We start from the raw sequence: 14,886 nt of genomic DNA, 5'->3' as shown, positions 1-14,886 counted from the left end.
TGTAGGGAACCATGCCGGCCTGACTCAGAAGTTGCCGAGTGCTGAAAGGGGAGGCCTCTTTGGGCCTGGTTCCAGATGCCGTGTGCGGTGAGAACCTGGCCAGTTGCACACCCAGGGATCAGGGTTAAAAGGCCTCGGGTGTCGCCTGACGAGTTGATGCCCTTCCCTTTTCCTCCGCCTCGTCTTTCTCTTTTATCCAGAATCCCTTCTTTATTCCTGGGTGAGCTTCCAACAGAAGTGGGTCTTCCTGAACATAGTTCTCTACGAGATGAATATCTCCCTCCCCAGTGCAGAGCTGGTAAGTCAGGCTTGGCCCCAGAAGGATTGCCCCACTCCTCTCTGGGCCCATTTCCTCACTGGTTCCACCCTCCTTTTCCATGGCCCCTGCAGGATTCTCGGTTCCAGCGACTGGATGCCCATTTCCGGGAGGTCATGCGGCTGACGTGCAACGATCCCCTGGTGCTGTCCAGCGTCCAGTTGGGGCCAGGCTCCAGCCGGGACAGCCGCTTCATTGGGGCCGCACTGCAGGCAGCTTTCCTGGAGGGCTGTGCCGACCTGCAGGGTCTCATCCGGGCCCTGGACTACGTTCTGGAGGCCACCCGGATGGGCTTCCCCCGCCTCTTCTTCCTCAGCAACGAAGAGCTGGTGGCCATGCTGTCGACCGCCAATGAAACTGCGGACGCCTCGGCTTGGTCCCAACGCTGCTTCCCTGGAGTGTGCCAACTGGACCTGCTCCTGCCCCCAACTTCGCAAAACGCCGACGCCATCTCTGCTGAGCTGCCCATGGTGCAGGTGGTCGGCCTGATAGGCAGCCATGGTGAGAAGTTGAAGCTGTGTAGCTCCGTCCCCCTCGGCCGGAAAGTCACCCAGTGGCTCTGCATCCTGGAGCACCACATGAAGGAGTCCGTCTTCAACCAACTGCAGGATTGCGTGGCCCAGCGCCTGGCTCTCAGCCCGCAGCTGGATCTGGCCTTTGAGCGGCGCCCTGGCCCCACGGAACTGCCCCTGCACTTGGTGGCCGAGCGCTGGGCGGGGCTAGGCAACACCTTCCCGACCCAATGCGTGCTAGTGGCCGAGGAGGCGCTGTGGCGGGTGGCGGTGGAAGAAGCCTTCTTGAACCGGCGGCTGCGGAAGGGGCTGGAGCTCAGGCTCAGCCTGAAGCTGGAGGCCGTGGTGCACTACGTCCGCAACTACCGCAGCGTCCACACCTGGAACCCAGAGCAGGACCCCCTGGGCATGTTGCTGGGGGCCCTGATCATCATCACCATTCAGCAACGTGACCTCACCTCCCAGCTGCTCAAGCGCAAGGAGGCCTCTGCCCACCACTTCGAGTGGGCCCGGCACCTCAAGTACAGCGTCCACCTGCTGCCGGAGAAAGCCCGGGCGGCGGGGCTCCCTCCGAGTTGCTCCTGGGTGGGCAGCCCTCCCGGCTGCTGGGCTGAAGTCCTGGACATGCTTCCCTTACGACTATGAGTTTCTGGGCACCGGCTCGCAGCTGCTGGGCAGCCCCTCGCTGGACAGGACCTTCCTGGGGCTCCTGCAAGCCTTGGAGGAGTTCTGCTGCGGGGGCCTGCTGGGCCGGCCGGACGTGGGCAAGTCTCACACCGTGCAGGGCTTGGCTCAGTTGCTGGGCCGCCACCTGGTCACGCTGCACTGCACTAGGCAGATGACCATCGGCTGCCTCTCCCGGCACCTCTGTGGGGCCGTGCATTCGGGGGCCCTGCTGCTGCTGGAGACGGTCGAGCGCCTGGAGCCAGCCGTGCTCTCTGCCTTCAGCCATCGCCTGGTGGACCTGCAGAGGATGTGCCTGAACTTGCAAGAGGGGGGCAGGGCGACCCCCTCTGCCCAGCCCTCGGCCGTCTTCCCCACTGCCAGCCCTGGTTCGGAGAGCGAGGAGAGCTCGGAGGAGGGCGAGGAGCCGCCCGTTGGTTTGCCAGAGCTGGGCACCGATGAGGCGGAGCCCTACCAGCCGCGGGTGCTGGGAAACATCCTTTTCGGGGGGAGGCTGCTTCGGGTGCGGGAGACCTATGGCTGCGTGGTCACCCTGGAGTCCCTTCCGGAGCAGCTGCGCCTGGCCCTGCGCCCCTTGGCCGTGCGGCCCCCTGATCTCACAAGACTTGCGGAAGTCATGCTGCTTGCGGCTGGCTTCCGAGAGGCCACACGCCTGGCGGAGAAACTGTGTGCTTTCCTGGAGTTGGAGAGGATGCTCCAGTCCGGGGCCCACTTGGTCAGCCCCACCCTCATCCGAAAGGTGATTGGGATGGCCATCGACATCCTGTTTGCTCCCACCCCACGGCCAGAGCCTCTGGCTTCCAGAGCCAAGCCCTCCCCTCGGACGGCCTTCTTCCTGGGTCTTGAAGAAGAGCCCGCTGTGGTGAAGGCTCTGTGCCGCTCGCCTCTGCTCACGGGCCCCGAGGGCCCTCGGCTGCACAATGTGCGTGAGCTGCTCCACGAAGTCTTCCCCAGCGCCGCCCTGCCCCTTTCCGAGCAGCTGCCCCCTCGGCTGCAGAGCGCCCTGGTGGCTGAGTTGCAGGAGGACAAGCTGCAGCCGGACCCGGACCTCCTCCTGGCTGCCGGCCAGCTCTCCCAGGCAATGCAGGGGGCCACCGGCATCCTCCTCCTGGGGCCCTCCGGAAGCGGCAAGACCACCGTCTGGCGAACCTTGTCCAAGGCCCAGAGTAGGCTGGCGGCCAGCGATGCCACGCCAGGCATGCAGGGTTCGAGTGCCTGTGAGAAGGCGGCCTTCCGACCTGTAAGCACTGTCTGCTTGTGGCCCAACGCCCTGAGCGTCTCCGAGTTCCTGGGCAGCCTGGAGGGCAGCCTCTGGCAGGACGGGGTCTTCTCCCGGATCCTGCAGCAGGCAGCCAGCTCAGCTGCAGCGTGCGGGACCGGCGAGGGCAGCTCCCAGCAGTGGCTGGTGCTGGACGGTGCTGCTTGCCAAGAATGGCTGGAGCCCATCTCCTTGCTCCTCAGCGCCAGGCCGTTCTTCAGCCTGCCCAACGGGCAGAGGCTGCGGGCCCCCAAGAACCTCCGCTTCCTCTTTGAGATGCTGGACGCGTCAGAGGTGCCCCCCTCGGTCTGCACCCACTGCGCCCTGCTGCACCTGGAGGGCTCCCGGCTGTGGCAGGTGCTGCTCTCCTCGGCCTTTGCCCCTGCGCAGCACAAGTACAGCCTCTCCCTGGAGACCCTGGGCACGCTTCACGGCCTGGCCAAGGAGCTCTTCCCGGCCACCCTGGCCTTCCTGCAGCAGCACTGCTGCCCGGCCCTGCTGCCCCACGCCCACCCCCAGCACCCGCTGGCCCAAGGGGTCCAGGAGACCACGGCCTTCGCCAGGATCTTCCAGGCGCTGCTCAAGCACTACCTGCGCCACGACCAGCTCAAGCCCCGGCCGGCTGTCAAGGGGGCCACAGGTGAGGATGGCCTGCGGTGGGAGCGGGACTCATAGGTGGGAAGAAAGCGGCGGCTAGGGTGCTGCCCCTCCCCAAGGGTGACACATCCCCCCCCCACCTTCTCCCCTCTAGAAACCAGCTCCTGGACACCCACCAGCTTGAAGGAGCACAGTCTGGATGAGGACCCCGCCCAGCCCCCCCTGCTGGCCCAGAGCATCTTTGTCTTCGCCTACGTTTGGGGCTTTGGGAGCCACCTCCAGACCAGGTAGGGTCTCTTCTGCCACTTGCCGCCTTTTCCCCAGGAAGGAGAGTTCCCCGGGGGGGGAGCCCAGGCAGAGAAGATGGGGAGGCTGGGAGAAGGGGAAAGGGCCTTGCTAGCACCAGGTCAGAGCTATTTTCTCAGGCTCAGCCCCCCCCCCCCCCACACACGCACGCACCCAGGCTCTCCCCTTGGTGGCCTTGACAACACCCCCTGCCCTGCCCCAAGACCATCCGTGGGCATCCATTCCCTCATGGGCCATTTGGTGCTACGGACAAACGGGGTTGAGGATGAGCTGGTTGGGGTAACTTGAGCTGATACGGCAGCTCTTTATTTTTATTTTATCATTTTCCTTTTATGGAAGCAACACAAATGTTCCTGAGCTGCTTTGCACACTGTTAAGATAAATTCAGAGCAGCTAAAAACGAGTTCATTTCCAGTATTAGTTTCCTAAAGGAGGACCCGTTTAAGGTATGTTTCTATATCAAGCAGCTAAGGGGAAGCTCAGGAGCCAAGTTCATTTGGACACTACCCTCTGGGTCTCTTGGAGGAGCTGTTTCTGTCCGGTGCAGCCAGAGGGAGGGCACGCTCCCTGGCTGCTTGTCTCCTGCCCTGAGCGGCTCGGCTGAGCTTTTCCAAGGTGACACGTGCACACACACAGGTCAAGCATCCGGAAATTCAGCTTTGAAATTCAGCTGCCAACACACACACACACACACACACACCCTCCTTGGAAAGCCACAAATGAGGCAGGAAAGTACCAAGGTTCTGTGCCCACAGCTTACGTGCTCTGTCGTGGTCCCATCGGAGCCTGGTTCGGAGGGGGAGGAGTTGGGGCCACGTCTGGCGGGGATGGCACGTCTCCCTTGGCGTGTCTGGAGAGGCCAGGGCTGAGGACGATGCCATCTCAGGCCCCTCGTGCATTGGGGCAGAGGACGGGGAGCTGCCTGCCCTCACAGGCACAGGGGAGGATCAGCTGCTGGCAGGCAGTGGTGCTGATAGGCAGCACAGCCCTTCTGAGGAGGAACAGCTGCCTCTCTCCCCCCCCCCCTTGATCCAAGGGCACCGAGAGCAGAGCTTAGGCAGGCCCAGGAGACGCCTACGCCGGGGAGATTCTCAACCATCCAGGTCGTGGCTCTTGCCAAGGAGCTTTTCCAAGAGGCAGCTGGACTTTCTGGCTTTTCTTTCAAGACGTTTCTCTTCTCATCCAAGAAGCTTCTGCAGTCCTGACTGGATGTTGGGGAATGGAAGGTGTCACCTGTCCCATTTGGCACATTCAACCAAAGAATCTCTCGGCTCTTTTAGATCACCAAGAGTCGAGCTTCATTGAAAGATCCATCTAGGTACAGCAGAAGCAAAGTCAGTTCCGGGATTTTGCCACAAAACCCCACATAGGTAGAATCCCCTTCCCCACCTCTGGGCCACCCACAGTTCATCATTCACCCATTGGGTCCAGTTCTTTTGTTTTGGGAAGAGACTGTCTGTGCTTCTCGAACATTTTGTAACTTGACTTCGGTGTCTCAACGGCGGCCGTCTCTTGCATTCCGGAGCCCCCCTCCTTAGGAATGTGCCCCCCCTCCCCCCTTTGCTGTTTGGCAAACTGAGAGCAACAGCAAGTGCAACTATGGAGTCAAGTCAGGTTTGACAGAAGGATTGAGATTCCTTGCAGACAGGTGGTCATTTGCATCCGTTTAGACTAGAGAGTCATTGAGGCCACTTGGAGGTTTGTCCTCAGGGTCACCTAAGTGGCACAAATGGGTGTGGAGCCTTCTTGGAACTGTTGAAGGGGTTGTGTTGTAAGCTCCACACCCATTTGCACTACTCAGGTGACCTCGGCTTTGAGCCACGCCTTTTATATTTTGCCTAGTTTTGAGAACTGCCTTCTAGTTTTTGCCTTGGAACTTGGGACTGTCTTGTGCCTTGCCTTTGCCTTGTGGATTACAGTTTGCCTCGTGGACTTGTTCAGCCTGGTAGATTGGACCTGGCCTTCCGAGCGTGCTCCTGTTCTGTGGACTTTGTTGTTCAGGGCAGTGGCCCCCAACCTTTTTTGTGCCACGGCCCGGTACCGGCATCACAAAATGATCCGCGGCCCGGTACCGGCATCAGCACGCATGACAGGGCAAGGCGAGCCGAGCGACCGGCCAGCCAGCCGTCCCCTGCTTCTCCCCGCCACCTTCAACTCCTCCTTTGTACCTTTGTCGATGGGCTTCGCTTCGGGACGGCTTCGGGACGGTCGCTCGGCTCGCCTTGCCTTGGGTGCTGAAAGGATCCTCGCGCCTTAGTTTCGTTGGAAGCCCCCCCCCCCTTTGATGAAACTAAGGCGCGAGGATTCCTTCAGGACCCAAACGCCGCCTTCCAACTGGAAAAGCTCACCCGGAAGCACTTTCTCGTCAAACAAGATGGCGGCGCCCAGCAAACCGGCAGCCCGATAGGAAATGTTCCACGGACCGGTACCGGTCCGCGGCCCAGTGTTGGGGACCCCTGGTTTAGGGGACTGAGGGTGGCTGCTTCCAGGGTAGCATGGAGTGGAGCCTGACTGGTCATTGGAGGGCCATTGGTTGGAACATTTACTTCCAGCAATAAAGGACTCTCTGGAGGCCTGCTTTGCCTTGACCACCTAGACCATAACATGCGCGTCTATTACATACGCTTCCATCCCACTGTAATTCCAAAAAGACTTGGCTACTTAGAAGAAATAGTACAGTTAAACCATCTGCAGCCCAGTCCAAAAACCTGCCAAGCACAAGTAAAAACAATAACAATGAAAGACGCACACAATTTTTTAAAAAAATGAGAAAAGTGGAGGGGGATGGCCAAGCCAAATCAGGAGAAGGGCCTCTGAAACAGCTCAGTTTTGAGGAACTTCTGAGAAAGGAACCCACAGGCCAGCTGGCCTTCCAGAATGTGGGTGCTACCCCAGAGGTGCCCTGCCCCCATACTTCAGGACCCCAAACCTCTCTGTAACTCTGAGTGCCAACAGCCTCCCATGGATATGGAATCCTGAGTTGCCAAACGATGCCTCCCGACAGCTTATGTGGCTGTTTTACAAAGCAGGGAGGAAGACCAGCCGCTGTGGCATCCTCACATGTAGTGCGATGTTTAGGGGCAGTGGACAACGCCTGGGGTGTTGTGTGGGAGATGCTTGGCTCTTTGAATTCTAAAGTTCCAGAGCAATTCAACTTCTTCATTTTCTATTACTTTGTCTATGTTGTGGTCCCACAGTTTTTGCTTGCAGGCAAATTATACTTCTTGCGATCTTCCAATACACCATTGTTGCTACTTTGTCTTGCTGTTGCTTGTAGTCAGTCTCTGCAATCTTCTTGCTGCAGCCCACCAGATGGTCCACTGCTTGCTCAACTTCTAAGGAAGTCACTGGGAGCATCTGCATAACACTGAAGGGTTATAGGACAGTAAAGGGGAATTCATTGCAAACTGCAAAGAACTAGAACTTTATGCAGTCCCTGCTTCCTGCTTTAAGCAGGCAGTCTACAAGAGAATATCTATTTGCATCTGCACAAATCCTGAAGGGTAACAGTGTCATGGAGAAAGAGGCTGGATGTGACCCGCAAGATGTGCACTATGCTTGCACTCCTGCCCATGGAGGACTTAAATTATATCCGCACCAAGTGCAAACTGATTAGATTGCTAACACCGAAAGTGGAAGGTTTAGAAGCCTGTCTAGCTGCTCTGAGTCTTAGGCATGAAACTGAGGAATAACTCAGAGAGGCAGGAGCTTGTATTCCAACTAAATGCAGCAAGCAACTACCAGGAAAAATTAAACTCCAGAGGAAGAAGACAAAAAATACCCAAGAAGAGCACCCCTGCCAGTGGAGTTGAACAGTCAATGTCATATCCCCCACCCCCCACTTCCCCGGAAGAAAACCCGCAGGCATCTGGAGTGGGGTCTTCACCAAGCATTCTAGTGACAAGAATAAAAATAGCTTGGCTGTCACAAAGAGGAGATGTCCACTGAGTGAAAAAAGGGGCGTGTGGGTGGTGACCGGAGACTCACCTGCTGTTTGCCCAGGGAACAAAGAGGAGGGAGAACGTGGGGGTCCTGGTGCACGAGAGCAAGTACAATATTGTAGCTATGACTGAAACTTGATGAGATGGAACCTATGACTGGACAGAGGGCTAGAAGGTTATAAATTGTTCAAAAGAAACAGGCCCAACCAAAGAGAGGGAGGAGTTGCAATGCATGGAAAGAACTACCATATCTCTACAGAAATACACAATTCCAAGGATGAAAGCCGTCTTGAAAGTATTTGGGTGAATATTAGGGAGAAAAGAAATGACATTGCTATAGGTGTGTACTAAAGGCCATCTAAGCAAGCAGAGGAAATAGGTGGATTTTTCGCAAATCAGTTAACTGAAGTGTACAGGAAACCTACTACTGTGGTAATGAGGGACATTAACTACCCTGACATCAGCTGAGAAATAAACTCTTGAGGGAGTGGGAGATTGAACCGGTTTCTGACTGTCTAGTTGACTGTCTTATCTCCCAAAAGGTGGGTCAGCTACGCCCATCTGAATTCTTAATAATAAAGGTGAAATTGTTGAGGGAGAGGAAGTTGTAGGGATTTGCGGGGAGAGTACCATGTTATACTAGAATTCATCATAATGCAGGCAGAGATAACGGAAGAAACTGAACTCAGACTTTAAGAGAGCCAACTTCAGCAAGCTAACAGAGAGATTAGGAAGGATTCCCTAGATAAAAAGGTTAAGAGGGGAAAACAATACAGAATGTTTGGGATACTGTGAAAAATTAAGAAAAAGAGATAATGAAGATCCAAACAAAGATAAAACTGCAGAGAAAGAAAAACCGAGACTCCAAATGAGACCCACATGGTTGCATAAAGAGCTCTGACAAACCGAGGAACAAAAAGTACAAGTATAAAAATTGGAAAGAGGAGCATATAACTAGAGCAGAATACCAGCAAATTGCCCCCAAATGAAAAAACGGAGTCAGGAAGGCTAAAACTTCCAACCACAAAGGCCCAAAGTAACAAGATTCCATTCAACGTGTAAGGAGCAGCAAGAATGACAAAGAACTAATCGGGCCACCAATAGAAGAAGAAGGCGAAGAAGAAGAAGGCAAGAAGGCGGTGGGCAGCAGGGAGAGACCAGAACTACTTAATTCCTTCTTTTGTCTTCACACAAAAGGAAAAAAAATAGCCTAACGTATCGAAACCAGCACAGTGAGAAACAGAATCACAATGCAGGTCAAAACAGGCGAGGAATTGATAAGAACGCTACTTGCTTTGGATACGTTCAAGTACCCCAGGGCCAGGGAATAGATATGGGCTTGGGAAATACACTCAAGATTCAGAAGGACTTTGGCAGACCTGAGCACCGGGCCCTACCCAACAAGATGCCTTTCATTGGTGAGAAAAATAAGGTCCTCTGCCTTGAATCCGAATGCGTAGGTATAGAGTAGGAGGTATTTGGCTCAACAATAGAAACCGAGGGGGGCGTAGGTGTCACTCTCTGCTTACATATAAGTCCACTGTGTGCTGTAGTAGCCACCAAAAAAAGCCAACGCAGTCCTAGACTGCATCCCTAGCGATACCATGAAGACCATGGGAAATCATAGTACTGATCTATACTGCACTGATGAAACCACACTTGGAATATTGCATCTACTTCTGGTCACCATGATTCAAAAGAGATGCTGAGGCCCTAGAAAAAGCACAGAGAAGAGCAACAAAGACGATAAGGGGCCTGGAGGATAACTCATAACTCAATGAACAGCTGAGGGAATCACCCACCGTCGGTTTGCTTAGCCTGATGAAGAGAAGGTTCAGGGGAGGCGGAGAGCAGCCTTCCAGTACTTGAAGGGCTGTCACGGGGAAGAGGGCATCCATTTATTCTCCAAAGCCCCTCAGGGCAGGACAAGAAGCAACAGCAGGGAAGCTGATCCGAAGGAGATTCAACCTGGAAATGAGGAATTTCCGGACAGTAAGAACAATTAGTAGGTGGAACAGCAGTTGCCTCCCGGCGTTGTGGGTGCTTCATTGCTGGAGGCCTTTAAGAAAAGATTCAACGTGCATTTGTCTGGGTTGCTGTAGGGACTCGTGGCCTTGGAAAGCAGGTTGGACTAGAAGTCCTAGTTCCCTTCTAGCCCTTGGAATCTATGATTCTTTGTACTGGTGGAATTTGCTGTCTGTCGCCGTCTTCTCTGTTCTGGCTTTTTTCTTGAGGCTCCGTCTTGGGTAGCCAGAATTAGCCCCACGGTCTCTTTCTTCAGTTTTTCTGCTCTTGGCCATTGCCAGGTTTTGTTACCTGCTTTGCCTTTTGTCTTCTTATACACTGTGGTTGTGCAATACTTTGCCTTGCCTTGTCTCTGTTCTTCATCTGGTTTCTTGTAGGCTAGTTTGGTCTGTTTCTTCAGTGTGGTTGATGTGGTCAGTTTGAAGGACTCCTGGGTCCGGGCAATGATTGTCTTCATTCAGACTCTTGATACTATTTCCAAAGGATAGCTTGATTTTATTATTATTTAAAGGTTATTATAGCCATCCACTTCCATAGCTGGTAGTGGCTTACAACTACAACTACAAAACAATACAAGCCAACACAAACGTGCAATTCACAGGCAGCCTGTGCTAAAACAATAACAATAATCAGTGAAATCCAATCTGGGATCCACAAGGACATCAAGGCCAGACTGGAGCTAAAACTAGGTCTTCAGTTTAGGTAGTGTATATTGGAGGGGGCTCTGCGGGTTGCTGGCTGACTGCTAACTGTCCCGGGCAGCCAAAAGCCCGGGAAGAACAGTGTGTCGAATGGGCTGTGCCGAAGGGCCTGGGACAGAGGGTCTGTGGCCAACTGGCCAGGGTGAACAGCTAGGGGAGGGCCAGCCGAGGAGAAAAGAGGCGGAATGCTGGCAGAGAAGCGGGCACGGCCAAGGGTAGGAGCCGAAAAGTCGTAGACCCTCGCTGAGAATCCAAAAGAACTCCCAAGCCACCCAGCAGTCTTGACAGCGAAGGGACTGCCCCGTGCGGTCATCCCAACTCTCCCTGTAGATCCTGGCTTCACCCAGGAGAGAGCTGATAGAGCCTCAGGCATCTGCCCAGCACTGCTGCTCAGCAGCCTTTCTGGCTGATCCTTGGGCGGACTCCTCACTGGTTCTCCTTTCCGTTTGCAGGAGAGCCTAAAACCACATCCACTTGCTTGACCAGGTCTGATCAGTGCACAGGCAAAGCTGGGGGGTCCTGTGGCTACCTGGACGGTGCTGGTGCTGGTGGCAACGGCAGCGGTTGTTTAGCCAGTTTGTCATTTGTCAAAATGGGCTCCCTTTTTTTGTTGGTGTTTGAAGAAAGGGTCAGCGCACCGGGGCCCAGAACGAAGGACATGCGGTTGAAGCTCTTTGGTCCAGAAGACACACATGAGGTCCTTTGCCTGAAGGAGACCCAGAAGATGGCCCGGCTGGGGCATGTTCAGGAAGTGGAAACCCAGGCCCTTGAGGCAGGGGGCAGACGGAGGCTAAGAACGAGGGAGGGGAAAGGAGCCTTTGGGGGACCGTGGTTTACTCTGGGATGCCCAACCTCCCCCCCCTCTCTCTCTCTCTTTGCATAGGTACTGGCCTCTCTTTGACCGCTTTGTCCGCAGGGCCCTCCGTAACAGCAGCTTGTCCATCCAACTCCCTGCAGCGGTTTCCGCTTTTGATCTTTATCCTCTGGCTGAGGACGGCACTCTGAGGCCTTTCAACGGCCGTTATCTGCACAGTTACATCAAGGCCCTTCCTGCGGGCTTCTCAGTGTTGCCGCAGGTACAGTGGCATCCGGAGGTTCCCATCCCCCCTGTCTGATGTGCTGCACACACCTGTGTCTCCATGGCCTCCTTGTTTTCCTCCTCGGCAGAACGAGCGGGTGCTTTTTGTACTGAACATGTTGCTGGGCACAGACCAGCCCATCCTCCTGGTCGGGGAGCCGGGCTGTGGAAAATCTACCTTTGCCGAGATGCTTCTGCAGCCCAACTACTTGTATCAGCGGGTGTGCCTCACGCCTGCGTTCAGCACAGGGCACCTGCGCCAACTGCTGCACCGGAGGTCTCAGAGCCCCCTGCGGGAGAAAGGCCTCTTCCCCACTGGCAAGCCCACTCGGGGCACCGTGAGCAAAGTACACTTCCTCTTGTTGATGGAGGATTTGCACCTGGCTTTTGTCGGTGAGCTCCCCTCCTCTCCACCCTCCCTTCTCTAAGACAACGCTGCCCAGGTCCCATGGTCTTCCGCCTCCTTTTCAGATCCAGTCCGAGGCACCAGCCCTGTGATTGAGTCTCTGCGCCAGACCCTCACCCTCCAGCAGTTCTACCATGCCGAGACTCTGGAGCTGCAGCAGTGCCCAGCCACAGGTTTCAACTACTTTGGTACGCTTTCCATCCCAATCACCGGCAGCCTGCCGCTGTGTCCTCGTTTCGGCAGGCTTTTCAGCACGGTCGTGCTCCCGGACATGAGCAGGGAGTCTTTGCTCACCATGCACACTGGCACGGTTTTAAGCTGGCTGGAGAAATTTCCTCTGCTGACCCGGCATCATGAGTTGGCCTCCACGGTGGTCAAGGCCACCCTGGACACTTACGAAGCAGTGAGTAGAAGGTTCCACCCCTCCCCTGCCTGCTGCCTCTTCCAGTTCTCTTTGCACGATGTTGCGAAGGTGATCAAGGGGATGCTTCTGCTGCGGCCCCGCCCAGGGGTTCATCTGAGCACCCACCCAGAAGACCACGGTTCCAAGGTGGCAAGCCCCAGGCGCATGTCTCTTATGGGGAGGCCGGCTGTGGGCACAGGGTACACCGCAGTACTCAGTACCCGGTTGGTCATCAGGCTTTGGATGCACGAGAGCCTACGCACCTTCTGTGACCCTCTGCGAGGAAAGCAGCAGCGGGAACTCTGTGAGCAAATACTGTTGGAAATCGCCACCTCTCTCTTCTGCGCCAAGCATTGCGTCCTGCGGGTGGTTCCCTCCCTTCCTTCTCCTGTTCACACACACGCCGCTATTCAATTTCCCAGCACGTCCAACCCCTGTCTGGCCACGGCCTCTGTAGGGGAGGAGGACCCCAGAGAGGAGCATCTCCTGTTGACTCTGCAAGCTGAGCCTGAGCTCCCGTACAGCGGTGGCTATCCAAACTCTTGGGATCCTGTGGAGCAGGCCCCGGCCCTGATGCTCGACCCACCAGATCCCTCTCCCTGGGAAGAAGTTGCCCTGGGAGAACCAGAAAACGAGACCCCCGAAACAGAGCCCGAAGAAGTGGATGGGGGGAAGAAGCCAAGCAGTGCGAAGCCCAACCAAGTGAGACTGCCCGAGGCTCACTCCACACCCCACCGGTCTTTCCTCATGCGAGTCAAGCGCCGCAGCTCAGGCAGGAAGGACAGCTCTGGCCCACTGCTGCCACTTCACCTCCTGCTCCTGCAGAGCGAGTCCCCAGCAGACATTGTCTTCAGCAAGGACCTGGGCCCTGACTTCTCTGGCCCCAATGCGCACAATCCCTACCAGGAGAAGCTCTGGAAAACCCTAGAGACGCAGCTGGGCTCCTGCCTGCCCCCGGACTTCTTGTTGTGCTCAGACGTACTGAGGCATGTGGTACGGCTGGCCCGCCTGCTCTGGGGACCAGACAGGCATGGGGCCCTGGTGTCTTTTGCCCGGTGCACAGGCCGGCAGTCCCTGGTGGCTCTGGTGGCTCACGCCACAGACACCCAACTCGTTAACCTGCCAGCAAGCGCTAGTGAGGCAGAGGCACTGGCACTACTGAGGTCGGCAAGCTGGCAGGCTGGGATTACGGGGAGGCGAGTGATGCTGCTGGTGCACTCGGGAGTGAGTGTGGCCCTCTTGCATCAGGTCCTGGCGCTGATGACCGAAGGCACCTGCCCTGGACTCTCCAGCTCGGACGATTCCATGGCCATCATCCAGGCCATGCTGCAGGAGAACCAGAGCATCAAGCGCAACATGCGGGAGGACCTCGTGCTGCAGAAGTAAGGAAGGGGGAGGAGAGGGGAAGCGTCTCTGGGCCGGAGCTCCTTCAGGGCGCCCTGCTCTCTTGGCCTTGCAGGTTCTTCCAGTTGGTGCGATCCAACTTGCACGTGTTCCTGCTCTTGGGGGCTCCTGGGTCCTTGGCACTCCCACCCCTGACAGCCACCGCATTGGCTCAGTCGCTCTGCAGCTTGGAGATCTACCAGAACTGGAGCCAGGAGTCCTTGCTGCAGGTGGCCTCCAAGCGCTTGAAGGGCCACTTCAAGAGTGCCCCACGGTTTACCCGAGGTAAAGGAGGGGCCTCACTCCCTCCCTTTGCCTTTAGCCCCACCCTCTGGCTTCAGGGCACATGCTCAGAACGCTGCTCTTTCTCCTCTTATTTCCTTACTTCGCCCTCGGAGTTCTCTCCCCAAGCAAACCGCCCAGGTGCTGAGCAGCGCCCATCTTCAGGGTTTAGGCATCGTGCTCCAAAGAGCAGAAGCCTTGATTTTCCTCTCCACCTGAGCTGACCTCATTGTCTGTGAAGGGCAGCCTCAGCTGCCGGCAAAACACTGGGACCACGAACGCTACAGCTGGAAGCCCAACCCGGCCTACCAGATACTGGCCGGAAATGAAGTCCACAGTAGTCTGTTTCCCCAGGGCTGCTCTCCCCCTCCATTAAGTCCCAGAGGTGCTCTTTCACTTTCAGCGGGGGGAGAGGCATCGGGGGTGGAGGGGGTCCTCCCCCTCTTCTCGCCGTGCTTGCAGTCTCCCTGAACAGGTGTTCTCCCGTGTTGCCTCCCAGAGCCCCTGTCCTTGCACGCCCAGAAGGACCTGCTGCACAACACAGCTGTGGCTGCGTCCCAGATCCACTCCTCGGCGGCTGACTACGCCTCCTCCCTGGACAACAGCCTACCCCTCGTCAGCCCCAGGAGCTTCCTGGACTTCCTGGATTCCTACATCTACCTGTTCAACAGCCTGCAGGAGCAGGTCAGCAGGAGAGCCGAACGGTGAGTCTGCCTCCTCGGGAGCCCAGGCGCGCCCTGTGCCTTCCCTCAGCCGCGGTGCTTTCCCCAAACCCTGTCACGAGATTGTCTAAAACAAGTGTAGGAGCTGAGGTTGTGCTGCTCCGTTTTTAAAACGTGTCCATCCATGCCTACCTGCTGCCAGTCAGAGTAAGTCTTGGAATGCCTGAAGTGCAGAAAAGGAGGGGGGAAAAGCAGGAAATTGGAGGCGAGAGAGGAAAGAAAGAAACGTTGAATTAGTTTTTTTCCTTTCTACTCCTGACCAATTCCTGTTC

The 14,886-nt window shown here is 56.3% G+C and overlaps 1 protein-coding gene across 1 annotated transcript in view; it reads left to right on the top strand.

Moving 5' to 3' along the window:
• Positions 1–14,886, top strand: part of DNHD1 (dynein heavy chain domain 1) — a 44,538-nt gene that overhangs the window by 12,164 nt on the left and 17,488 nt on the right. The window contains 9 exon segments of the mRNA XM_026721597.2: positions 201–298; positions 391–1,454; positions 1,456–3,410; positions 3,522–3,654; positions 11,224–11,416; positions 11,508–11,811; positions 11,890–13,609; positions 13,687–13,895; positions 14,392–14,596. Of these exon segments, the coding sequence (XP_026577382.2) occupies positions 201–298; positions 391–1,454; positions 1,456–3,410; positions 3,522–3,654; positions 11,224–11,416; positions 11,508–11,811; positions 11,890–13,609; positions 13,687–13,895; positions 14,392–14,596 (5,881 nt within the window).

The sequence above is a fragment of the Pseudonaja textilis genome, chromosome 7, assembly GCF_049901715.1.
Source record: "Pseudonaja textilis isolate UNSWEBS1 chromosome 7, rPseTex1.2, whole genome shotgun sequence".
NCBI classification, from domain to species: domain Eukaryota; kingdom Metazoa; phylum Chordata; class Lepidosauria; order Squamata; family Elapidae; genus Pseudonaja; species Pseudonaja textilis.
The sequence above is the reverse complement of the archived record's forward strand: the minus strand, read 5'-3'. Positions and strand labels throughout refer to the sequence as shown.